Consider the following 27,059-nt stretch of genomic DNA (forward strand, 5'->3'; position numbering starts at 1 on the left):
GGCTATGAATAGGATGTTCTTACTCTTGTTTCTTATCCTTTTCTCTACGCAAAAATTGAAGGGGGTTTGAGTAGGGGTGAAAACAAAACAAATATTTTTTGCCCGCCTGACTGATCAAATGCTTACGAAGTAAATATATGATACAATAATGACTATTCGATACTATTTGATATTATCCGTATCCAATTCCAGATCCGAGAAAAAAAATAGATACACGATGACTGATATCCGTTCAAAGTATCTAAATGTTAGGTGTTACGAGAAAATTTATTGTGATTTTATTTAAAAACATAATAATATATAGGTAGATTGGTACAAGTTTGTAGAGAGATAATATTGAATGCTCTTATTTCATATCTTAAAGATAACTCTCTGTGCTCATTTTAATTGCACCAAATAAAGAGAAATTTTTTCATCTATCCTAATCGAAAACTTACAACACTATCCGCTCCTATTCTGATTCCAAGAAAAAATATATAACATGATACATGATGATGAAATAATTATCCGGTACTATCCATAATCAACTTTAACTTAAAAAAATATAAAATAAAATACATAATATGTTATATTCGTCCTATCCGATCTGATTACAGCGTTAGGCTTAGCCCACCCAGCTACACACCTCTCCCTTGGATGCGCCGCTGCCGGCATTCACTTTAGTCGTTTCCACCTGGCTTCCTGGCGTTCGTTGTTTCAAAGCTTCAGCTGCCCTTCACTCGTCGCGGTCGAACACTCAAGGTGGCCGGGCACGCACATTCCTCCTCGCCCGGCTGCTATCCCCGCGCTTTCCAGGCCTATTGCAACTGAATCGTGTCCAGTGACGTGCCATAATTTAAAATTTATAACTCATCGAGTCCTCGAGCAGCTTCAGTTCCTGGTTGAATGATCCAACGTCCATCCGTTGCGATCACTGAGCATGGTATTGTCGCATGCCTTTACATTACGTGTCTAGCTTAAACTGACACCTCTTCTTGCACCAGTTTAAGTGTTCAGCTTGAGAAAGCGATGGGATGAGCCAGGGACGCAAAGTCAAAGCAGTAGCCATGACGAGCGAAGAAAGAAGACGACGCAGCAGGGGAATCAACGTCCCCCCCTGCCGGTGCCGGTGCCGGTGGCCCCGTATCCATCCATCCATCCATCCCAAAAGCCCCGGCCTTTTCACCTTGTCCCCTGCTTTTCCCGCACGATTCCGTTCCATTTCCCCGTTGCATCTCAATAACCTACGGAGAGCGCACAGCCTTGAGGCCCCAAGAGCTGTTGGTGCCGGAGGCCCGGAGAGGAGAGAGGTGTATTGCGTGTGGCGTGCGCGCTCATATGGGTTGAGCGGGCGGCGTGTGAGGGGCGTGGTCCACGGATGGAGAACAGAGCTACGGCGGGCGCCGTCGGCAGCGGCGGCAGCCTCGGCCTCCGCGTCGGGCAGGCCGTCTTCTCGTCGGCGTCCCTGCTGTTCATATCCGTCGGCGTCGATTTCTTCAGCTACACCGCCTTCTGGTACGCGTTGCCTCCTCTTTCTGTTTTGTTTTCGTGCTACTATCGTTCAGTTACAGCGCTGCGATCAGGTAACTAAACGTGTAAAGATTGGTAGATTGAGGTGCTAATTTAACCGGCGAGTTACGGTTTTATGCTAAATTCTCTGAAACAATATAATTGACAGCTTCATGGTCACAATCATGGGTTTGCTGATCCCCTGGAGCTGCACACTGGCCATGATCGACGTGTACTCCATACTCGTAGGATGCCATCTTCGGGTGCCGGGCGTCATGGTCATCGTTGTTGTGGGAGACTGGGTATGCACACCCGGTTACTCGTGCCATGCAGGCTCTGTATTTTTACCCTCTCTAGTGCGTAGCAGCATGTCAGTAATTATTAAGGAGCATTTTCCCCGCAAATCTTCCAGGTCCTGTCGATACTCTCGTTTGCAGCCGCCTGCTCGAGCGCCGCAGTCATCGACCTCCTCCTCCAGTTCCATGGAAACCAATGTTCCCCAAGGTTCTGCGGGCGGTACCAGTTGTCTGCTATGATGGCGTTCTTATCCTGGTTCCTGACGGCCGCTTCTGCGTTCTTCAACCTCTGGTTCATCGCCTCCCGGTGATCACTGCTGGTCCCAGAAAGTGCCTCCAGTCAGAGATTGTTTTTCGGTAGAGTATACATAATTTGGAGGGCTTATGCTGCTTCAGGCACCTTTAGTGTTTGACCAATTAGAGCATGAATTGCACATGAGTCAATTCAGTCAGTCAGGAGCTGTTTCTGAATTGGCTCGTCCCGTTGAATTTCATCTCTAGCTAGTTTTTTTTTATAATGGAAAAAAATGTAATGGCCTCTGCATTGTGTGATGCACAAAGCCCAGTATTTTATTACATTGTTTCGGCATAATCTCTAGTTAGTATTGTAATGGTTCTAACATCTGGAGATTTTGTGCACAAAGAAACAGCAATAGTTTGACGAATGAACAGCATAGATTTTAGTACAGCAGATCGAATGATCGATTTCTTCTCGGAGAGGAAATACAGTAATTAAGGTCAACAGTGAATGGTGGCTGATTCGTTTATGTGAAAAATGGCAACGACTGGTCCGACGGGAAAGCGAGGAGTGCCTTTGGACCCTCTCGCAAGCCCCGAGCTGCGCATTTCTATTTCGGCCTGCTGGGCTTTCTCGGCTTAAGCGGCTCATCTAGCACAATCACTTGGATGGGCTATTAGGTTAGGGAAAATTAATTATATGTCTCAAAGTGTATCAACTTTTGATAATATATTTAAAATTGATCATGTTTTTATCATATATCCTACATAGATTAGTTTATAATAATATTTTGTATTGAGTAAGAGATGTGTTGTTAACAATTAGTCTGTGTGAGACATATGATAAAAAAATAATCAACATTCGTCATATTATCAAAGATTGATCAACTTTAGAACATATAATTAAATTTTTCATTAGCGAGAGCCCTTCTTACTGGTGAATTTTTATTTTTATATTTTTAAATCTAAAAATTACAAATCTATGAGTCTTTCCAATGGGTGATATGAGTATAGAATTGCAAAATTTCAAAATGAGTATATATATTTGCAAATTTTGGTTTTAAAAAATAAAAAAATAAAAAATGCCCCTTACTGGTGAGGTGCGGTGGGCCTGGGTTTGACCAATTAAACAGAGCAAAGGATCCGTAATGGCAGTTTCATAATTCTTTATCATCACCATTTTACAAAGCGTGATGTATACTTAAACCTAAGTTTATATTGCCCCTGAGATCACAATCTTAAAGCAGGCTTAAGAAATCCCAACATTGTTTTACACTACATGTTTACATCGTTCTTGATTAAAAAAAACACAAGTCATATCATTGGCCCATGCTGGTGCTGTGACACCTAACCCAAGGGCCACAAAATTCCTGTCGGCTCGAGCCCTTGCAAGTTGCAACAGCAATGCAACGCATCTGAGCATGCCGTGGATTGCGACAAGGGCAGAAGGAATGGAACACGTGGTTCTCCTTTCTGAGTGGTCGCGCTGGATTCTCTCTCCCTCTCATTGCATTCGTTGGCCAGCTTTCCAGCCTGTGTGTTGTGATGGCGTCTTCGCTCCACTCTTCAGGGAATTATAAATCGGTTGCACCAAAACAGGTGGTTGCATGCATGTTGCAACACTTGCGTTGCTGCACCTTGGCGTTGTTGGTGCTAGCTCCTGACTGGGACACCATGGGACCGAGACTGTCTGCATCTTGGACAATTCGATGCATGCAAATCTATGCGCGGGATTGGATTCATCATGCCACATTCTGTTTGCTGGAATATAACTACCGAGTCTGTGCTAGTACCATGCTTCCTAATGATGATGTTCGATGTCGCCCAAAAACCGTGTTTTCTAAATTGAAATTTATTGATTAATTTATCATATCAGATCTGCTAATTAAACGGATGACCTCATTATTTTTTAGTTACATATACTTAGAAACTTTCCTAAATATACGTGCTCTAGCCACTCTTCTTTCTTCTCCAGTAAGGTAATTTTGTGTTATAGTTCATTAAGACTTTAGATCTGTTACGAGGGGGGACCAGATTCAAAGGAGCCGAGGTTGGTGGGGGAAAGAAAGAGAGGTTAAAAGGCGATGGACAATGGTGGTGGATACAACAATAGTAGCCATCGAAGATGAGGATAGAGGCGGTTCAACCATTCAGGTGTCAAAGGATAGAGACGGTTCAACAATATGAGCTATTAATTTCATGATAGGTGAATCAGATCTAGCCATTGATTTTTGTCACAGTGTTGCTACAATATCAGAACATCTGCATAGTAAATTAGATTACTATTGCTATAGCAAATAGTGCTTAGGTAATGCATAGTACTGTAACAACAGACTTATTTTATTGTATAAACAGTTATCCTCTGCATTAGCATTAATTCGTTATTAGTGCAGGGGATCCCTAACATATGAGGAATTGCAGAGAGGTTGTCCGATACAGACCTCAGTCTCTAGATATTTGGTTGCTGCGATTGAGGTTTACAAATGTGTTTTACCTTCGAAAATCGCTCAGCAGCGGTAACTGCACAGTAATTTAATAGAATTTGGTAGAAACCGGTCGAATTTTGTCAAATATTTAAGTTTTTTGAATTTTAAATTTAAGTTTGATCGGTAACCGCTGGGATTATGAATACGATTCGGATCGAATCGTTCAGTAAACACGATAAACGAACGGTTACCGATGATATTTCAAACCCTGAACATGATCCAAATCGCCCCCTGCAGCTTCCCAGGACGTTCGCGCAGAATTCTATTTCCAACAGCGGTGGAGGTATGCCGCTGCAACTCAACGCTTGCACTGCAGCGCACGGACACACAGGCCAGCCAATGCGGGCTGCTGGATGGAAAATCGAGTCAAATAGCCGCGAGAAGGCATCTGGCCACGCCGAGATCTGCGGCAGACTGACCGCCCAGGATCGGAGAGATCCCCCCTGACGCCCGTGCAGGATCTACGCGGTCCGCGGCCCGCGCGCGCGCCCGCCCCCGCCCCCGCCCCCGGAGCCGAGCGAACGAACGTTCGAGGAAGCTAAAGCCATGGCGTGGGAATGCACTGGCAACGGGCGGGACGGGCACGGCGCGCGACAGGCCACGCGACCCGGCGTCTGGTTGGTCGGGTTTGGTGGCGGAACAACCTGGGAATCATTGGCCCCGGGCGGACCATGTGGCCCGTCGTGCAGCGGAGGCGGCTCCCCACTGGCCGAGCAACGCGCGCACCCGGGCGCTGGGCGGCATGTGCGTGCTGCCTCCGTGCCTCCACGCCCCGTGCGCCAACGTGAGTTGGGACCTGGGAGGCTGGGACGTGGCGGACGCCCGGTAGGGGGCTGGGGCGAACAACCCATCGCGCGCGTGCACGGCGCCACGCTCGCATCCCGCCCCCGCGCGCTGGTGGGCTGGCTGGTAGGGTACGTGTTGTCTCTGCAGGATTGATCGCGGCCTGGTCGTCCGTGCGCGACTGCATGCCTGATTCTTTTGGGTGAACTGTGGCCGCATGCACTGCAGTGCCCTCCGTTATTTGTAAAAGGTGAAGCAGGGTCCTGTGGCGCTATAGGGCGTGCTAATGGAGTAACTCGATCTATGCATGGCACTAGCTGCAACGTCCCGTTCATTTCATGTGTAACGGACGATGACGTGGTCACGAGAATCCATGCCTAGAAACGAAACCGCATGCACCGCCCACTGCACCTAGCAAAGATGTAGCAGGCCAGCGATGGGCTGGACACGGATCCTCTGCAGTTGCCAACTGCAGAGAGCTACAGTGGAGTGCATTAGGAGCACTCAACAGCAGTTGATTTGGAGGTGGATGGACGGCATCAACTGCTACAGTACCGGGTTGCTACAGTACATATCCTCGGCACAGTATAATCCAATACTGTAGCTACAGTATCCTCACTAAACAGTGATTAATTAATGCAGATGACTGTAGCAGCAGACTTGTATTACTGTGTAAACAGTAATTCTCTGCATTAATCGTTATTAATGTAGAGGATCCGTGTCCCGATGGGCTAGGTCTAGGCCATCTTTAACTATATTTTATTCATTTTATTCTCTTCATTATTTTGTTTCACATTCTTATTCTCTTTATTTACTCTCATCTCCAACAATTTCTTTTCGAGAGAAATCACGAAGTGAAATGAGATAATACTGTCCTGGAGAGAATGACTTTGAGAATCTCTTCGTAACGGAAACCGAGAAGGGAAACCGTTAGAGCGCTGAAGTGAAAAAAATCCCGTCGTGAAGAGATTCTGGATCCTAAAGTAAAATTGTTAGAGATAGATCTTATACGTTGAGAAATTTAAAAAGAGTGTAATGCCAGGACGTTCCATCGCACGGAGCAACCAGCTGGTGGGGTAGTCCAAAAAATCAGAGATGAGACAGCCCTGTGGGATTTTGCTAGCGTGCGATCCCTTGGCCGCCTAATCGGAAGAGAGTAGAGTAGTTCAGCATGCACTAGTTTTGTGTTTCCCTTTTCAGTTTTTTTCCTTTCCTTCGGCCATTGCCCATCTTGTTGGCCATCTCTAATTAATATAACAGACAAATCATGTACCGATTGATTAAAAAAACAATGGGATGATTATAAAAAATTATAATATTACTAACTAATATCACCTGCAACACTTTACTCTTTCTGTTTCACTAGTTTGTCTATGAACTGTGAGTATCCATTTAAAAATGGTTTCCACTAAGGAAATAAATAATGTAATTATTGCAATATTTCTACTCTTTACCTCTAATTAAATACTTTGAAGGAAGGAAAATAGTTGTATCATGTAGTTTAATAGGAGATGGATTGTCTTTTCTCATTGGTCTTTTCTTGAATCTACTACTTAGTATGCACCGCAGGTTATAGAAAAATATTGTGAAATGGATAGAGTATTTAATTAGCATGATGTTCCATTCTCTCTTCCCGTTTAGTCATAATCACGATGCACCTCACCATTAGATGTGAACAGTATTTCAAACGAGTTTAGGATAAATTGTTTTTCAAATTAAAGCAGTGCAAAACTTGCATTCAGATTCGGAAGAATAAAATTTCAACGTCGACGTGAAAAAACTTTTGATCAATACGTAGGACTACTTAGTAGCTTCCAATTAAAGGGAGGGGGAGGGGGTTGAAGACTTGCAGCTTTCTATTAAAATATGTTTTTTAAAATAGAAATTCTAAGTTTGAGCTTACAAATCTAGGAGTTTTTAACTTTTAAACCAAAATCTTGGTACGCAGGTTCTCACATAGTTTTACACTCGGTAATCAAATATTTACTTCCTCCGTTTTTCAATACTTGTCACTTTTGACTATTTTATTTGTTTTCAAATATTTGTCACTTCACATTTTTTGAGACATAGCTTCCAATTTTATCCCTACAAAATATCTATTATTCATTTATTTATGGTAGGTTCTAGAATATTTTAGCTAATTTTTAAGGGTATTTTTATTATTTCATATTTAAAATTTATACTATTTGTGATATATCTTGGTATACGTGTTTGATAAAAATGATAAATATCGAAAAATAGAGGGAGTAAGATGATACGAGGCTCTCTCGTGTCTTTTTCTTCACTCACATTTTTTCAGAAAATAGATATCGTTCCGGCCTTTTTCTTCACTCGCATAGGAGGTGCAAAGATTCCATATAACATTAGAGCATCATTAGAGCCAGTATTATATTTAACGTTACGAGATATTTAACACTACTAGTACTCTTTTGACGCTCTCTTTGGCACGGAAACCTCGCCCAGTCGGCTAATTGCTGGCCTCGTAGCAAACCTCCAGCCTGTGCTGCCTCCACTCCTGGCTACATTCACCATCTGCCGCCCGGCTTCGTCTCCCTCCTCCGCTATATATAGCTGGCTCTCCGAGTCTTCGTCCCCATCGCCATCTCCAGCACAACACGCCTCACCTTGATCGAAGCAGCACGGCAGCATACACAAAGATCGCAGCGCAAGCAGAAAAAGTTCAGAATCCTACTGCACAATGGGCATCTGCGTGTCTTGCGACGCTGCGGACGAGGGTGTTGCGACGGCGAGGGTGCTGCTCCCCAGCGGCGAGCTCCGGGAGTACTCGCCGCCGGCCACGGCCGCTCTGGCACTGGAGGAGGCGACCGGCGAGGGGCCGTGGTTCCTCTGCGACGCCGACGTGATGGGTTTCGAGGGCTCCGTCGTGGCGGTTGGCGCCGGCGAGGAGCTGCGGCCGGGGCAGATCTACTTCGTGCTCCGCGCCGAGATGCAGCGCCGCCGCCTCACCGGCGAGGAGGTGGCTGCGCTCGCCGTCAAGGCCAGCGCGGCCCTCGTCAAGGCGGCTGCCTCCGCCGCGCCATCCTCCCCCTGCCGCCGCCGTCGTCGCGGCGCGGTGGCGCCACTAGTCTTCCCGCTCCCCGAGGAGGAGTACGCGGCGGCGGACGTGGTGTTGCCTGTCGCGGCGAAGCCGGCAGTGGTGCAGAAGCGGAGGGTCGCGTACCGCGGCGGGAAGGCGACGAGGTTCTCCCCCGACCTGACCGCCATCCCGGAGAGCGAGTAGAGCGCACCGCCACGCCGCCAATCTCGAGACATCGTTGCGCTGTCTCTCTGGCCACGGGTCCCTCACCGGAGTCCGACCGGACGATGTGGACGCGCCGGCGATGGAGCGGTGAAGTGTTTGAGCTGGAATAGATTTTGAGTCGTGGTGTGCGTACGTAGCAAATGTGGTCGCGTTTTTGGCGGCAAAAGCATGGGAGTACGTAGGTAGATTAGATTAGATGCAAGTGTAAATATATGGGGAATCCTTGTGCAGTGTGTTCAGTCACAGTTTGGAACTCAGCTGCTATATTGGTGCTTGTGTTCAGCTCTGTCGTGTGCAGCTTCCAATAAATCGAACGCTTATGAATGGCATAAACATGCAGCATGACACCACGAGCAGCTTCTTGCCAGTATTTTCTTCAGGTGCTCCCTACAAGATAAGTGGCTAATATATACTAAATCGATTGTTGTGCCATACATTAAAAATACTCAAGTTTTTTACAGGGAAAAAAACTCAAGCTAAAACACCGACCAAGATGCAATCGAATAATCGATAAGATGGCCTAAATATGATTTGATGACATTTATTAGAGGCAACGTTTCACATTCTTGAATCTGCGCATATAATTTGTGTGCCACCAACCATCACATTGTTGCATAAGGGCATGAATAATACTAGTATGTGCTTATGACTATGTGTTTAAAGAAAGAGAATAGTCTTAAACATCTATATAAAAAATGTAATTTTCAATGCAAACAAAAATTACATGTGCTTAAAATTTTAATTTTTAATACAAACAAAGACCTCATGTGCTTAAATATGATTAACTATCTTATTGCTACTAATATTAGTAGTTGTGCTTAACTAAACATATTTTTCTCCATCTAAACATGTACAATAAGATACTTAGAGGAGACGCTTATGAAAAAAAAAAACTTAATTTTTTTCTCAACTACAATAACATATGTGCTTACTTAAGCACATCTTGCGTGTTTAGCCTCCCGATTCCCTCTGCTGCGTGGTTGTCTCCATATGGACAATAGTCTCTCCAGAAAAATATGCATATATTCTCCTGAAAAGCATAATCATATATGCCACATGCTCTTCTGTATATATAAGTTGAAATGTACATTTGATGGCCATGTACTGGTCAATCGCCTTTCTCTTTTTTGGATCAACAGAAGCACCAATAAAGGAAGAAAGCCAATTTGCAACGGGAGATAAGCCAATTTGCAACGGGAGATTTCTAAAGAAATTCCACAGTTTTCTTTTAGAGGAAGAAATTCCGCAGATCACAGATGTGTGCTACACTCGTACTCTACTTCTTGTGGCTGGAGCTGGTTGGAGAGTGGAGGTGTATTTTTTATTTCTATTTTTTATTTTTGAAATTTGCAAATATAAGTTAATTTTTAAAATGTACAGATATGTACTCGTGTCACTGTAAAGAGGCGACATGAACAGCTCTCAGACATCGAGAGAAGGGGAAATATCAATGTTCCACATAGTAGAATTCATATTGTATCCTCAGTATTGTAATATTTAAAACCATGTAATATGAACTTTTTATTAATCTTAGACATTTATCTTTACGGATAAAAATATCAGCTTCTATCGTCCTCTTTGTATAACTTAAATTTCTCAAAGTAATTTGACTCGAAAAATATGCAGTAGTGTCTACACACTTTTAATAGGCGATAGGTACTTGTCGTCCATTAAACGGGTGACATGTACTGAGCTCTGTCTATGCTAGCGAGCCATGTAGACATATAACCTATTGGATGAACGAGAGAAGTATAGATGTGTAATTTTTTAAGACGGGCGCATATATTTGCATATTTCGAAAATAAAAATATAGACATAAGAAATCGGTTGGAGGCTACCGGAACGGCTGGGTGTTTTGCTTCAGCCCACTTGTGCGACAGTCCTCGTGAGGGCCGCCAGTGCTCCAAGATCAAAGAGGTACTCCGGCCCAATCCGACGTCAAGTTTTGAATCAGCTATGGGCCTTTCTGACAAAAGAGGCCCATACGGAGAACCATCATTCTTTGAGATCTCGAAAATTCTCTTCGATGCATGACACTTTTCAGTGCCATAAGCAGCACTGGAGTGTTAATTATTCATGCTATGGTAAATATTACGGTTTTAAAATATATCATTATGAATTCGGTATTTGAAAATATGCTATTATAATTTTTTTGAAATTAGATCCATACCAAATCTTCTGAAAATTGGATCCATATTATTTTCGAATCTCTTAAAATTTAAATTTATACTATTATAAATCTCCTAAAATTGAATCATGCTATTATCAGACAAGCCTGATTTATAATGGTAATGATATGTATATAATTTTAAAAGATTTGTAATAAAGTATTTACAAATACTGAATTTGTAATGTCATATTTCAAAACCATAATATTTACAATGGCATGAATCTAATTAATCTAGCTAATATTGCTCTCCAGAACGACGAGAAAAAGCGCAATCGACGCGATGTACGAGTCACAAATCTTAGCATGTTTTCTTTCATTTCTTCCCTTATTTCCTGTTCATCTACAAAATCACCTCTTTACACACACGTCGCAACCGATATTACCACACGAAACCTGCACATCTTTCTCTACTTCATACAACCCTATGATACACGCATCTACTACTAACTACTTCAGCCCATCATCGCATGATCGGTACTACTGGAGAAGAGCGATGGCAGTCAGTTGAGGTGATGAAACGCGAGGTCCCGGGCCAGCAGGTAACGGAAGCTCGGGTTGTACGGCACCCACTCCACGACCTTGCTCGACGACCTGCCACCCTGCTGCTGGCACCTCTGCACGGCCATCCTCATGCTCTCCGGGAGGTAGCGCTGGACCATGTCGACGAGGCCCTGCGGCGAGAGCTTCACTTCCTTGGCGTACGCCTCGACGAGCTTCGGGAGCAGCAGCTTCTGCTCTTTCCAGACGCCGGCCGTCGCCCGGATGAACTCCTCCTTGGCGGCCTCCAGCTGGTGGAACAGCCTCTTCGGAGTGTACACCCTCACCTGCATGCAACCAAAGCAGAGAAAAAGGAGATGATGATTGTACGTTCGTAAAGAGGCTTGGTTTGGCACATCTAGTAATTATGGTACAAGTGCTTTGATGCAACAGGCGAGATTCCAAGCATGATGGCAGATTAAAGATTCCTAACAAAATTCCCAATCAGTGAAAAGCTTGCATCTCATGATTCATAAACATCTCATAATTTCTAAGGTCACATGCAGCTTTTCATGCCATATTTGTGCTTAAAGGCTTGCCAAGAATCGATATGGCATGAGCATGATTTCAGAAAAGTAGGCATTTGCTTAGTTTGAAAAGAGATTAAGACAACGATCTGCGGAAGCTGTTGCTTACCGCGGGATCAGAATGGCTCCCTGAACAAAGAGCAAAGCGTATAAGAGGCTCTGATTGTGCAACGGCAAAGGCTCGCCACTCGTGCCCCGCTTTGCTCACTTTGCTTTTGATCCTTGGGTAAAGCAGAGTCCGTAGCCACTGCATTAAAAGGACCAACAGATGAAATTAGCATGCTTGTGACATATAATCAGCAAAGTACGAGCACCGCACTTTTAGCTGGGTTTTTGACCTAATCATGCATGTTTGCTGTACCTGTCCGGGACAATGTGTGTTGCATCCAAGAACCATGCTCTGGATCACAGCTACGTTGATGTTGCGTCCAGCGATTTTGCAGAAGGCCTGTGGTAGAAACATATGTCAGGGAAAGGAGAAACTTGGCCTGAACAAGTACTCTTCAGAGGACGCATTTTTCACTTTACCTTAACAAGCAGTGATGTCTTCTTCAGATTGTTCTGCGGGACGCCATTCTTCAGATAAGCCTGTGGAAGTAGTACAATGAGACCCCATCAGAACGAAGTGCTAAAAAATTGTATCGAACTATGTCAAGAGAGACTGAGAAAATACATACATGCATTAGCAGGGCGTTGTGTATGTTGACCCAGAATGCTAGCTTTTCTTCATTTGTCATTCTCCTCAGATCAACGGTTTCCAACCGGTACAAAATCAACCTGAAAAATCAAAAAAATTAGAAGAGTGCATCACACCATTGAATTGACAAACTAAACAATTCCATCCATGAAAGAGTAGAATCCTGCATACAACTCACTTGTAAGTCTGGAGCATGTCCTCAACTTCTTTCAGCCTCCGATTATCACGGCTGATCAATGGAACCTCAACCATTGTATTGTACGGTCCACTGAACTCCTTCAAACCCTCAACATGGAACGGGTTTATCAAACGGGAGTCCAGAGTAGTCTCTCGCTTGTAGTTGGGACTCCACACGTCCTCCACATACTGTGGAGAGATTGCACTTGTTGAGGAGAATGACGACGTCGGCGAAGAAGAGGAGCCGTGGTGAACCAAGGGAGGATCTGCAAGTTTGCAGTATATCCCGGCCATGCATCTCACCATCTCCTCTGACAAGTTATTCGGAGTTTCGGGGATGTGGTCAGCTACATTAGTCCCCAGATACCCCGCCAAGCTTATCATTCCTGATGCACAAGTCTCTCCTTCCTGCTCAAAACATAAAAAGGCACTTAAAATCTACAGCTTCAGATAGTGGCTACTTAAGCCATCGTTTTCCTGTCACGATTCTCATAAGCACATTGCATCGTATATATCCTAAAAGATGTAAATTTTTTTCCTTTTTGCGACATCGATGTCATGGCATGCTGAGATGATGAACTAATTTAGCAGATGGTATAACTAACAGTGCCATAATGTCATTCATCATGGAGCGAATCATCATTACCTCTAGGAATGAAAGAGGTTGTGAATGGCACGAGCGAAGAGCCCTCGCAAGACTATCATCCTCTGAAGGCAATATCTTGGATGAACAAACTCCGCGGTACGACAGCGCAGACTGGCAGCGGAGGACATCAGAATCAACGGCTCTATCAGCGCAAGCAGATGTACAGCAATCTGTCAACGGATCATTCCACTTCTTATGGGGCGGCGGGTAGCTGGACCTGAGTGCTGCATCCTCTCTACTCCTGCAAGGCTTCTTAGCCATGGCCGATTCACTGAGCTGCCCAGACCGCGAGCTCACAGACGGATTTGATGCTTCCCGGCGATCAGGAGGCGAAAATGCTGGTGCTTGCTGCTCAAACGCTTTCCGGTACAGCATAAGGAGATACTGCTCCATGTTCTTGACCTCTAGCTCCAATGCGGCAATCTCCCGTATCAGTTCATTTGCGGCCTGAAAAAAATCAAAATAATTAATCTATTGAGTACTGGGGAGAAGGCAAATTAAGAAAAGCTCTTGCACAAAGGAGTCACCTTTGGCATTGGATTCTCAGGTGACGGATTAACTGGAGCAGCGTCAGGCCCCAAGGCTTTTTCCAGGGCGCCACGCACAACCTGCTGATCCTTGAGGTGCTTCTCTAGTTGCAGAATCTGTATCAGGTGACTATGAGAGTCTACACTATAGAGAATTCAGCTGAAAAGAAAAGGCAGCAGCTTGAAAACAAAATTGGGATTTCGCCTTTTCTGGCTCATTATTTGAACATTTTCAACCAAGTTCAGGTGAGCAAAGAGTTTGGTCGGGAATTAATCGATGAAAAAAATACGTTGCGGCATTTAGTAAAGTACCAATGTCATGGAAATGGTTTAGTGCTGTCCATTGTGAAGCCAACAAAAGGCAAAAAAAACAACTGTTCCTTTTCAAAAGCTTATACAAATGGAATACAATTTCTTATCTGCATTAGACTATACCGAAAGGAGTTAGCCTAGCGCCCTAGCCTTACCTCTTTTCTCAAGGTGCTTTGTGCTCCCCTCCCAGGTTGCACTTCTAATTTGATATCACTTTTCATCTTAGCTTTTACATCATCCTGGGAAGAAAAGATTAAACAAAAATTACTCAAAATTACAGGAACTCTGCCGTGAAACCTCGCATTCACTGCAGATGACAGTGTTAATATTGCACAGAGGAGAGAGGAAAAATTACCGTCTTAGGTAGAACAAATGTTTTGTCTGAAGAGCGCAAAGCATCTTTAGCATATATATCCTCAAAATAACTGCCATTCAGAATCCACGAAATCACATTTTGAGCATTCTTGCCAACGGAACCAAAGAACTTTGCAAAAGTAAAAATCCTGCTGGCACCAACCTCTTGGATCGCTTGAGCCGTTCTGAAGAACTGAGAAGCTTCACTGCCTTGGCAAAAGCTCTGTGCCCCTTCTCCAGTGCCTCCACCTCCATTCCTCAGCGCAACTCGAGAACCAATCAAGAACAGACTGCAAAAAGCAAACCAAACCACTCTAAGCAACAAGACATCAAATAGCAGGCGCGTTTGTACTCACAGGGGAGAAAGAAGACGACGAAGAGCAGATATATGAACAGGAAAGAACTTACAGAGATTCGTTGGTGCTCAGAGTTCAGAACTCAGAAGCAGGAGAGAAGAAGCCAAAATCAGGCAAGAACCTCCAAATGATCCAAGAATAAAGAAATGGTGTCTTCTGAAGTCACGCTATGCTCCAGCGAAACCAGCACCGTGCACAGCAACCATCACCATCTACCAAACCCCAACCCCTTTCACTCTTCAGGTCAAGAACTAATCAGCCATTTGGAGAGGGAAAGCTAGGTCTCTCTCTATCTGCTCTGCAGCCAGCCAGCCACCCCCACTGAGTGTGTGTATGTATATATACAGCACAAGCTCCCCCAATGACACGTTAGACAGTGTTTGGTTGCTGGGAGCGTACACTGTATATTCTGACTAAGTGAAAATAGGCCTGGGCGTATAGCTATAAAGAAAAATGTTTGTTCGGCTATACAAGCGAATGCAGTGAATTGGTGGAAGTGTTTGGTTGTTTGTATAAATAGATGTAATAATCTTGTTATCTGACGAGTAGATTCTATTGATACTGTAGCTTATACAATCTGTATCTGTTTAGCCTGAATGACCAGAATTACGCATGCAGATTACATCCATATACAAATAACCAAATAAACTTTTATACAAGAATACATAAATAGATTTAAATTTCTTGTGTATATATATACAATCTCATATATATATATATATATATAGGAAAACTAGTATGTACTACTGGGTGTATGTACTCCTAGGTGTATATTGCATGTGGGAGTACATACTCCTAGGAGTATAGAATAGGTGTCCTATATATATATATATATATATATATATATATATATATATATATATATATATATATATATATAGCAAATCAAGTGGACCCTAGTGGCGAGCCTGCAAAAAGGCCGTTGACTGTGACATCTCGTGAAAACGCCACACACGACTTTTTCCCTTCCCTGGCACCCTCGGTTCCTTTCTGTGATGGATAGATAAAATAGGTTAAGCACTTCACCTTTTTGCATGCCCCCCAGGTCTGAAAATCTTGTTCCTCCCGGTTTCTTTGTTTTCGCAGCTAGAGAAACTAGGGAAAGGGCAACTTTTAAACCAGCTTGATAATTTGTGCCCGGAATAAGCTTTCTACCCCAACTTTGATACGGTAACAGCTCTAGGGTTATGAGACAGGCATGTGGTGGGAGTGAGATTATGGGAATAGATTAGTGCAATGCCTACTACCTCGATCTCCTAATAGAGCCAACCCCTGTGTTACCAAACTGACAAAACATCAAACATACTTGTACGCCACAAGCACGTTGTCTACCAAACTTGTGTAAGATATTTCAGCAGCAGTTGATAAGTGATGACTGATGTGCACACCAAACGATGACAAAAACGCCAAAAGCATTAGTATATTACTATATGTATTCCGTTTTGAGATTGTGTGTGAACTTGCATAATCTTGGTGGTTGATACTGGTGTGGTAGACACTGCAGTACTGTACTTTGGAGTTGTTAATGCTGCAGGTAGGTTTCTAGATCTATCTGACATTAGCTCTTCAAATCTCTGTACTGTAGTGTCCCCATTCAGATGAGCTTGTTTTATGGCATTGTCTGCCAGCAAATTATGTAGAGAAGATCCATAACTAGTAAGTCTGTGCATTTGCTATCACTTATCTGTGGAATATGCATGACATTAGGAGTATAAGCAGAATGTAATTTTCAGGGTTTCCAGACCTACACGAAACTTAATGCAGCATCAGAAGATTCGAAACTACATTTGTAGAAGATAAAGACTAATAGAACTAACGTAGAAAAACTGAAATTTGTGAGGGTGATCAGTTGTCTCAACCGTGTAGATATTGCATGAGTAACTCATTAGACAACCCAACCACAATTTACGTTTTCAGTAGGGTAAGTGCATGAATTCAATATCCCCATTTTCATACAATTGCACGCAACAGCGGTGTTTCATTGGAAACTAGTACATAGATGCAATGAAATTGCTGAGTTTCAGACAAGCCTCGAAAATATATAGCATGATCCATAATGCAAACCAGGAGCAAAGCTATAGTAATCCACCTGAGTGCACTTGCATCTAAGAAAAAAAAAATCTCAGTTATTAGTGATTCATTTCACCTCTTTTGCATCATCTAGTTTCAAACATGTGCACAATCTAAGTTCAAATATATTGACCTGTGTACTCAGGTCTTTTAAACTCTAACTTCGCCCATGATCACCACTACAGAGGGAAAACCAGAGCACAGAAGTACCAACAGAAAAGATTAGTAGTAATCTAGAACAAAGAAAATGGTAGATCTCTAGCCTACCCAAAGACAAACAGTCATTAGAGACAAGGCTGCGTTTGTGCAAAAGAATGTTCAAGCCTTTTAGGGGCACAAGCACGGACCCAAAAGAATGGAAGAAAAGATGGGGGGGGGGGGGGCCTCAAAAGGGACGAAAGCAAGGGGGTAAAGGAGGCCGCAGCCCCCCGTCCCCGTTGGGTGCTTCCTCTCGTCCTCTCTCACTCGTCTTAAGCCCTAACCCGCCTCCTGATCTCACCATCAAAAGCAGGCGACGGGGAAGGCGAGCACTTGTCCTCTGCTGCAAGGAGCCGCTCGCTTGTCACAAGGGATTTCTCCTACTCCGTGGCGGCGAGCCGTTGTTGGGCGAGGCGTGCGGGTTGGTTCGGTGCTCCGTTTGGAGCGGCGGCAGCGTCGGGTTGGGACTTGGGAGGCGTGGCCAAGGTAGGTCAGGCAGGTGTAGCCGCAGTGGAAAAGTGGCCAGCGGAAAGGGCGCAAAGGCTGGGTTTTTTGGTGATCGTGTGTGGAGTGACGGCTGTGGACTGTCGGCATGGAATCATGTGTTCATGAAGGCAAAAAATATTGGCTCGTCCGTTTAGTTTAATCTATATTGATATAAAAAAAACACGAGTTGTAGTATATAGGAGCATCTCAGCCATCTATCCGTCTAGATCAAATAGCATGCGTTGCTCCAATGACATTACACATTCAAAAAGATTAATTTAGAAACACCTAGTGAATTAACCATTAATTTCGTCCAATCATGTTACACATCACATCGTGACTATGTTGGAAGTTCTATTAAGTTATCAATTAATCTCATCAATCAAATTGGAGTACCCCTAAGTATAAGGTAAATGAAGGCTCTAAGTCCACATCCAATTCTTGCTAATTGCTATGAACTTGCTTGCTTGAAGTTTGTGTTAATAGTAAATCTCACTGAAAGCACGAACTGTATTACTGTATTTAGGAAATTCAAATCATTTCTTGCTTTGATTAATCTCAGGATTAGAGTTTACAACATAGAGTGTATCGATCTAATCCTAAGAAACTAAGCGGATTTCTTCATATTCCAACTGTTAAAGCTCTGGTCGGATGATGGTTGCTTCTGCCGTGGATATTCGATTGGTGTTAATGATTCTACCTGACTAGGCTTGATATATTTTTTCGTGGTGGTTACAAATGGTATCGGATCTAGTAAGATATGCAGGATCACCATATACCCCTTATAGATATACGATATTTATAGAATATATAATAATAATTATATATTCCAAGGACTCAAAATTGTGACCTCTTTGACTCCACATGAACTCGAATAACCAACTCACCTAACACACATTGCTAATTATAATAGGATATTTATTCCTTGACCATTGTTCCCCTATTCTTTCTTAATTATTTGGGCATTTAGATGGTTTCAAATAAAAAGGTTATTAACTATAAAGTTGTACATTTTATCGAGATCTACAACTTTCGTATAAAGTTTTTTCATATAACTTTGGATGAATATATTATGAATTTTTGAATATCTCACTACAAATAAACCGATACTTGTTTCCCACAGCTTATCATGAACCAACTGAACGTTAGAGCTGATCCTTTATCATTTCACCATGTAATTACTAGCGTTAGATCTGATCCTTTATCAAAGCAATATGTTTGTATTATTTCATGTTTTATCCAACTTAGAACTAAATTTACCCACATGAAAGTCAAAGAAAAGGTTTGATGTTTCATATATACAATATGTTAATCATTTTTAGTACTTAAACATTGCATATATTGTTATTTCACCAAAGTATTGCTAGTTTTATCATTTATCATGTAGTTTAGGAGTTTTGGGTACTCCCATGAGTGAACCATGACTAAAGGAGTCGAGCCCGAAGTTATGGATGCCAAATTGATTATAAACCAGATTTGGATATTTAGATGATTTCAAATAAAAATTTATCAACTACAAAGTTATAGATCTCATCGAGAGCTATAATTTCTATATAAAAATTGTCTCCATTTAACTTGGTATGAAAAAGTTATAAATTTTCAAAAACAAGTTACAAACATAAAATTACGAATATTAATTGTGAAAATATTATCCCTAGCAGTTCATGATTGGAATCGTGTGTGATATTATCTCTAATTGTTCTTGCTTAGAACTATGGGAGATACTTTCTATCTCTTACGATTCGATCCATATAGCCTTTCTCACACGGCTTTCAACTAGGACAGTGGGAAATAATTTTTTCACATGATTCCAAAGAAATCGTGAGAGATAAGAAGTCTCATATGAGCTTTTTTTTTTACACACTAACACAGAAAAAGTCATTCATGCCTCCCTTTCGCTGTCAAATATCACTGCTAATTTATAACACTAATCGACAGTGATAACTCTATCACTGACGGTTCTAAAACGAGCAATGATATCGTTTTTGAACCAGTAATGATGACTTTTTTTATAGTAATGATAATGACTTGTTAACGCTTTCCTACTGATTTATGGTGCCCATTCTTACTAATCAAAATTGGTGCATTTAAATTAGATCGGTCAAAAATGATAATATATTGTGCATCGAAGTATTTATGTCCATGATATGGCAACATATATTGCCACTGTGCACAGTGTATAGACGGGTCATTTCTGATGTTTTCTTAGAGTCAGCGTTGATGTTTTTTAGAGTCAGCTGGCTACTCGAGCAGCTTATGGTGTATTGTTAAGCTTGAAAGTTGAAAATACCTTTTGAAATGTTCCCCCTCGCTACTATAGAACATGTCATAAATAGCACCCCATCAATACTGGTTATGCAAAAATCGTTACTGAAGATATATCAGTGTCGGTTCTTAACCTCCCGCACATGGACATTAATTGAGCTATTAAGAACCGGCACTGATACATCAGTGCTGGTTTGTAACACAAACCGACACTAATAGTCGGTATCAGTGCTAGTTCTAGCCACGAACTGGCGCTGAAGCTAGTTCGGACCTAAAATTTTGATTGAATTCAGTTTTGGCTCACTAGATGGACTATAAGTGCCGGTTCTAATCACAACCGGCACTGATAGATCGTCTGGACCCAAAATTTTAATCGAATCTAACTTTGGCTCGAGAAAACGTCCGGCTCCGAATAGTTTTCTCGGCTCTTATCCACACGGCGCCGGAGTCTCTCCCCCCCCCCCTCTCTCTCGTTCCCCACCACCTCCTCTCTCTCCTTCTCTCTCTCTGCCGTCCTACTCCTCCTCCTCTCTCTCCCTTATCTCTTTTCTTTCCTCCACAACCACAAGCAGACTCTTTCCTTTCCGTCACTTTCTAGCTACAGTCAATCAAGTTTGAGCTGCTGTCATTGCGACTGATGTCGGGCGGCCGCAACTGTCGTCCTGCCCTGAATCACAAGAAACCTTCGCTTCTCACACCCGCTGCACCGGCCTGCACGACGGACGTCGTGATCCATCTGTTCGTCCAGGTAACAAGAATTGATTTGAATATACCTTAATTATTTTATTCCTAAACTGAGCCCTTCATATGTTTGCTATTTTTCAGGGTACATAACTGTCCGAGGCACATCCATTTATCATATATATAGATGTACTCTTGATTTCAAACCCTTCAAGTTTTTTTTCTAGGTATGGATGTTCACTATCTTCTTTTTTTCATTGATCAACTGATCAATAATATCCCAATAATCCTAATATTTTAGTCTTTTCTTTTTGTCTTTCTAGGTCTAGATTTCTTGTCTCAAATAGGTAAGATCTGGAGATGCGAAGAGTTCGACTTCTGATAATGCGTGAAGGGTGGAGACAACAGATGGATTAACTTTTTCCCCTTGTGCGAGATTGCATATGTTGTGTGTGATAGTTTCCATGTAGTGTATGTAGCTTCTGCAATTTTTTTAGCTTCCTTCAAAGTAACATTATGATGAGGTTTGATCAAATGTATATGAGTTATTATAAATCTTCCCTATGATTCTCTTTTGATTGACATTGGGCAAATATGATTTAAACTTTTGCAGAGAATTTGCATGAGAATTTTTTCAGTAGCTGAGTAGGCTCATTTATTTTTTGTCTTAGAAACCTTTTTCAATGCCGGTTGGAGGTATGAACCGACATTTAAAAGAACTTTTAGGATCGGTTACAGATGTGGCACTAATAGTCACTGGCTATCAATATCAAATAAAGAGTGTTGATTAAAAAATCAGCACTGAAACTGTTTTTTAACCGATACTCTTATGTCTTTTTTAGTAGTGCTCAACGTTTGAATTTAGGGGAGAACTTCCAAGACTGTACTTTTGAAAAGTTGGTGGGAAGTCACAACGTGCTTCACTTGCGAGCTGTGAGTCGTGTACTTTCTTTTCATCTCGACACATTGCATTTCAACTCGGCTCGTTGCATTCTAACTTTAATATCAACTCCTCTATATTTGTGGTTTGTTCACTGTATTGTGGTCCTTAACTCACACGTGCAGATTGTGATTCTTGTTTTGCTGCGGTGGATGCATGTATAAGGGCACTTCTAATGTTTTGTTTGTTATGTGATGTCTAAAAGAAGAGAGAAAGTAAAAATTTGATGTTAAGAAATAAGCTGTTAACGTATGTATGTGTTGCTTATTTCTTAAGATCTTCTAAATAAGTTATTATCTCACAATCATCTAAGATTGCTCAAAGAGCTAATTTCTTTCATAAGAAATAAGTTCCGTCTCTCTTCTTTTTAAATTGATTAAGATATCTTCTTTTTGCTGAGATGGATATCTAATTAATGTGTAATAAACTAGTATTGGGAGTGGCCTAATTACTGATCCAGCATGCAAAGGGTTGATGACATGATTAATTGCACATTGATGAGTATTTAATAATTAAATATTTACTAGAAATACAGTATATCATGAAGATAGAGCGCTATCATTTGTGTCTTTTATCTGTAGGTTTTATAACCACCCCGAGGTGAATAAGGTATGTATCGATATTCCATATAGTTCATCGTGTACTACACTAAAATCATCCCTATATTAAGCAAGAAGTCTTCCAGATATTCGAAAGTAGTACAATATGAAAATATTATATTTAGAAACTCTGAATACAATACATCTCCTTAACCCTATTATTCAAAAAGGGGAGGGCTACATCCAAGGAGAGAAGACACAAAGGGAAGCAAGGCTGAAAGTCAGAAGACATATATGCAATATGAAGCAAATCTAGTTGGATAGAAAAATAGAAACAACCTATTAAGATTCAGATCAAATTTGAGCATCAATTAGATTCATCTAACTATACCTTTAGAATTTAGAACAAGAGATGACGTGTCGAGATGTTAGGATTAGAACCAGACATGCTCAATTGTAATTATTTTCTTCTAAAACTAATCAATGCAAATTATAACGTATTATTCTAAATAGATCTGAACCTATATAAAGTCTTATGTCTTTCCCTTTCGTACTTACAGTTAATTACTCAGTATCCCTATTCTAAATAAATATTTACATATCGCCAAATTACTCAAGCATGGAACACGGCATGTGAGCTATGGCCGATCTCTGGTGCATGAATCTCATAGCAAACCATAAACAGTTAACTAGACCCGGTCGAAGTTTGCCAACTGGGAGCTAGCTAGCGGTCCCTAACAAAAACTGCCATAATTTATATGGTGACAAAGTCTGGCAGTCTGCCGGTCTCCCTAATCACAGCCATGGAGGACGGCCTCCAGCTTCTCGGAGGTCAGCCTCGCAGTCGCAGTGTGAGTGTACTGTATACTTACAGCCTCTGCTGATCTGCTCCCACCTTGGGCTCTGCCATCTTTTCACAAGGCACCAATGGCTAGTCCATGTCAATCCATGACCATGATTGATCGATTACCCCCGGCGCAGCACATGATTAATCGCGCACCGCACAACACCAAAAACCTGAGTAAGGCATTCATGTTACTATTCCTGCTCGGTCAGGCCGATCAACCTGGACACAGCCACGTTCTTCGTCCAAGTGCAATCTGAGGCACAGTAACTGGACAGTACCCTCGCAGAGGTGGTCGAGTTGAAAAACACCATCCAGTATCATCGATTACGACGGGGTCACTTTTTGGTGACACATGGAATGCCGTCTTCGAATGATCCATTTGGAACGTAGGAATGTACTGGCTTTTAAAGCAAATTTCACGGGCAACAGTACAATTCATGCATGAATCGAAACATTTTCCTGTCTCTGGAAATTGTTACTACATGTTTTTGGGTGACGCTGGTAATTAGCAAAGACGATGGAGAAAAGAATATTGATTTGCTTAGCACCATACTACTCCATCCGTTTAAGAACGCAAGTCTTATTTTAATTTAAAAAAATCAGACCTTATAAGTTTTAATTAATAATTAGTCAAATTATATACATATTTACTGTAAAAACTTTTTCTGTAAATTAGTATTTAAAAGTACTTTAAATATAATATTGATTTTATAACAATTGATAATACGTTATAAAAGAATTAAAAACAATCAAAAATTACCTCTGATAACTTTTTGAAATAAATTAAATATTTTGATAACTTTTTACAAAATAAAATATGTCTTTCATTCCTCGAGATAGAACAAGATTGAGAGACTGACATACAACTCAGCAGTTTGTGATGGAGCTTGGAAGTTGGAATCTTGATTCAATGATTTCCAGTATCAAATGTCACATGGAGCACCTTTGCCCTGCAAATGCATTTGCTTCCTGCAGGGATCTTCTAGAGCCCCGGAAGATGCATGTGCGAGGGGCATGCCCCGTCCGATCCTTCCTATCAAATCTATCCCCATCCATCCGCCCGTCTGATTTTAGTGGTCTCTCCAACCCCAATATCTGCTGCTCCCCTAGGCCTGCGAGCCCTGCCGCACTTGTGTTCTTTATTGCAAGGTCAAAAAGCAGGCGAATCCGATGTGCTTGTAATCACCATTCACCAGGCGAGTGATAATAGTGGACTAGTAGTAGTATTGACTTCTGATATTCACCAGCTCACCACAGCGATAATAGTTTTTGTTTCTTTCTTTGCCTTTGGGTCGGACTTTAGTTGCAGCCTTGCAGTTGCTGAGCAGGGAGTAGCTGAGGATCGTTTTAGGTCAACAATGCCATCACGGAGTTTGCCAGGTTTGAAGCCTCACGATCAATGCTCCAGCTAACAAACAATGCCTTCCAAAAATAAAGATTCTTACGGGACTCTTGCATAAAATGCCTTCCTTTGCTCATCGTTTCTACCGCGTCAGCTGGTAAAGAAAGAAAGGACATGGCAGAAGAAGAATGGATTGAGGTCCTCTAACTTCAGCAGTGTGAAGTTAAAGGTGCACAATAAATTGAATCTTGTTGAACAGTATTTTACATTCGATACTGTAGCACATGTACTGTTTACCAGTACTGTACCGCGATTTCACTGTTTATCAAATACTGTAGTACCAGATCTGAACTGTTTATCTTTAATCCAATAGCTAAGATCCGCTCGAAATCTCTGACTTAATAAATGAGTAAAATCAGAGGATCCAAGTCTCTAACTTCACAAATGAGTAAAATAATAGGATCTCAGTCCGAAGAGGAATATCCGGCGAAGAAAACCAGAGTCTTGACAGAAAAAATCCAAGCCCGTCACAATTACCAACAAGAACACTTGCTTACTTTAAAGCGAGCAGAGCACCAAAGCAGCACTAGTCAACCAGCGACGACCCCAAGCTCTATCAGGCAGCAGATACGCTCGTAAACTCGCGCCAGGAAGTCAGGAACAGTAGCAGAACGTCTCTTGCGCACCGGCCGGGAATCCCGTGTCGCGTCTCCCGGCGCGCGCGTAAAAGCACAACCGGTCAGTGCTAGGTACGTGCAGGGCCTAGCCACACCAAAAATTGAGCGGAGACGTAAGTAATTGGGTCTTTATAGTTTTAGAAAAAACCTAAATTTACTAAAGTCCATTGAAAACAAGAATTTGAATAAAGCCCATACATGCTAGGCCCGCCCATGCATGCGTGCCGCTAAGTAATCTTTACTTATTTTTTAGTATATTTATTTTAACTTTATATTATGATAATTTAGTTTAATATGTAGAATCCGTGAAAGTCTATTCCTATTAAATAGTAGATTATAAAATTTTGCAGTATAATTTACTTGTGGATTATGAGAATTGGCTTTTGTATTATAACAATTTATTTTCGCTTTTACTTTTGAGGCTAGAATTCATAAACAGAATAAAAAAACAAACAGAGTCTTAGACACGGGGAGAAAGCCATGAAAGTAACACGAGGAGAGAAGAAATCCAAAGAGAAAAGCTAGATAAAATTGCGAGTGAATTGCACAAAACTATAAGTATTATATTATTTGTAATATAAAACTATAATTATTATGACTAATAATACAAAACTATAAGTATTGTGCATCAATTTCACATAAAACCTGATTTTAAATAAATTCATTCAGAAAATGGTCTTATGTTTATCTAAAAATCATAGAACTTTTTATATGTATATCATAATCAATGTGTAACATATTTTAATTAGATTAATCTAAAAAACATGTGTATAATTTAAACTAAAATTCTCTAAATAGGCTATTTTTATAACTCCTAATAATTACTCCCTCCAATTGTAAATGTATCCAATTGTAAATGTAGGTCGTTTTAGACTTATGCACAAGGATTAAGAAAGTAGATCAAATGACCTTGTTACCCTTTATTTATTCTGCATTGAAAAAGATAACATATTCAATTGTGAGAGTGGTAGCATTTATTAAACAAAAGTAAGACGGGAATAAAAGAGAAAAAATACATAGAAGTTCGAGAATAACTTATATTTAGAGAATAGTTGAGAGCCTAAAACGACTTATATTTGTAAACAGAGGGAGTATAAGGGTCTCAAATAAAATCTCAAAAATCTAAGAAAATTCACTAATATTCTTCTTATATGATGAAATAATTTATTAAATTATTTTCAGTCCTAGATTATATGGTGCAAAAGTAAGTTTTTTTGTAAGTATATAAATAGAGTATTACAAAGGAAATTATTTTTCATCATATAACATAGAGACAGAAATAATTTTAGAAATTATTATATTATATAATATGAATATTAGTGAATTTTTTCAGATTTTTGGGATTTTATTTGAGATACTAACAATTGTTAGGGTTTATAAAAATAGCTTTTCTTGGATAATTTTAGTTTAAATTTTACACATGATTTTTTAGTGAATCCAATTAAAATGGATTGCACATGTATTATGGAACATGTATAAAAAATTCTATGATTTTTTGAGAAATATAAGACAACTTTTTTTAAATCCAATTAAAATCAGATTTTGTGTTAAATTAATACACAATACTTGTAGTTTTATGTTACTAATCATAATATTTATAGTTTTATATTATAAATAATACAATACTTATAATTTTATACAATCCACTTTAAAATTGCAGAAAAAAGAACCAAGGGAACGAAGTCGGCGCGATTCTTACGAGTTCGGACGTGCGTTGCGCGCGTGCGCGGAGTTCGGATTGTGAAGCCTTGGATTCGTAGCGCAGTGGCACTCGGCACTGTACCAGAGAACTTTCCAAAGTGGGCATTGAATTCGGCGTGTGGCTTTCTCCCTTGAGCCAGCAGCTGCCTAGCCGATAGATAGATGGGGATGTCGAAGCCACTAATCCAGTGTTGCAGCTCGATCGCAAGCAGACTTGAGAACAAAGTCGACGGACGGAGTCGTGTTATCAGCCTAAGATTTTGACGTGCCTCCTGGTCCGCGAACGGGCACGTCGATCTTCTCTGTACTACAGCTGACGAGAAGTGTCGTCGCCCCTGCTCTGCAGACGATGCTCGTTGTGCTGTAGCAAACGTCTTCAGCGACGCAGAGCTCTTCGCTCGGGAACGCAGGCCACTGCCTGCAGTTTCCAGTCCTTCGCAGGCGGAATTTATGGGTTA

The 27,059-nt window shown here is 41.4% G+C and overlaps 3 protein-coding genes across 4 annotated transcripts; 2 read left to right on the forward strand and 1 right to left on the reverse strand.

The window, feature by feature from the left end:
- Positions 1-940: 940 nt before the first annotated feature.
- On the forward strand, positions 941-2,453 carry LOC133914101 (CASP-like protein 5C1). 2 transcript variants are annotated; one of them, XM_062357257.1, is made up of 3 exons: positions 988-1,494; positions 1,658-1,790; positions 1,901-2,453. In XM_062357257.1, the coding sequence occupies exons 1-3, from the start codon at positions 1,358-1,360 to the stop codon at positions 2,093-2,095; spliced, it is 465 nt and encodes a 154-aa protein (XP_062213241.1). In that variant the 5' UTR covers positions 988-1,357; the 3' UTR covers positions 2,096-2,453. The 2 variants fall into 2 exon arrangements, with proteins under 2 accessions (XP_062213240.1, XP_062213241.1); XM_062357256.1 differs by having other exon boundaries at positions 941-1,494; positions 1,658-2,043.
- A 5,446-nt stretch (positions 2,454-7,899) lies between these two features.
- Positions 7,900-9,126, forward strand: LOC133914102 (uncharacterized). Its single transcript, XM_062357258.1, has one exon. It carries the CDS (start codon positions 7,989-7,991, stop codon positions 8,529-8,531), a length of 543 nt encoding a protein of 180 aa, XP_062213242.1. The 5' UTR covers positions 7,900-7,988; the 3' UTR covers positions 8,532-9,126.
- A 1,883-nt stretch (positions 9,127-11,009) lies between these two features.
- On the reverse strand, positions 11,010-15,305 carry LOC133915342 (uncharacterized). The gene is made up of 12 exons (XM_062358465.1): positions 14,908-15,305; positions 14,663-14,789; positions 14,501-14,570; positions 14,301-14,384; positions 13,834-13,950; positions 13,307-13,753; positions 12,662-13,068; positions 12,464-12,563; positions 12,315-12,374; positions 12,148-12,234; positions 11,896-12,033; positions 11,010-11,546 (listed from the first exon to the last, which is right to left on the reverse strand). Exons 2-12 carry the CDS (start codon positions 14,752-14,754, stop codon positions 11,223-11,225), a joined length of 1,926 nt encoding a protein of 641 aa, XP_062214449.1. The 5' UTR covers positions 14,755-14,789; positions 14,908-15,305; the 3' UTR covers positions 11,010-11,222.
- Positions 15,306-27,059: the final 11,754 nt, after the last annotated feature.

Source organism: Phragmites australis, chromosome 4 (genome assembly GCF_958298935.1).
Source record: "Phragmites australis chromosome 4, lpPhrAust1.1, whole genome shotgun sequence".
In the NCBI taxonomy this organism is placed as follows: domain Eukaryota; kingdom Viridiplantae; phylum Streptophyta; class Magnoliopsida; order Poales; family Poaceae; genus Phragmites; species Phragmites australis.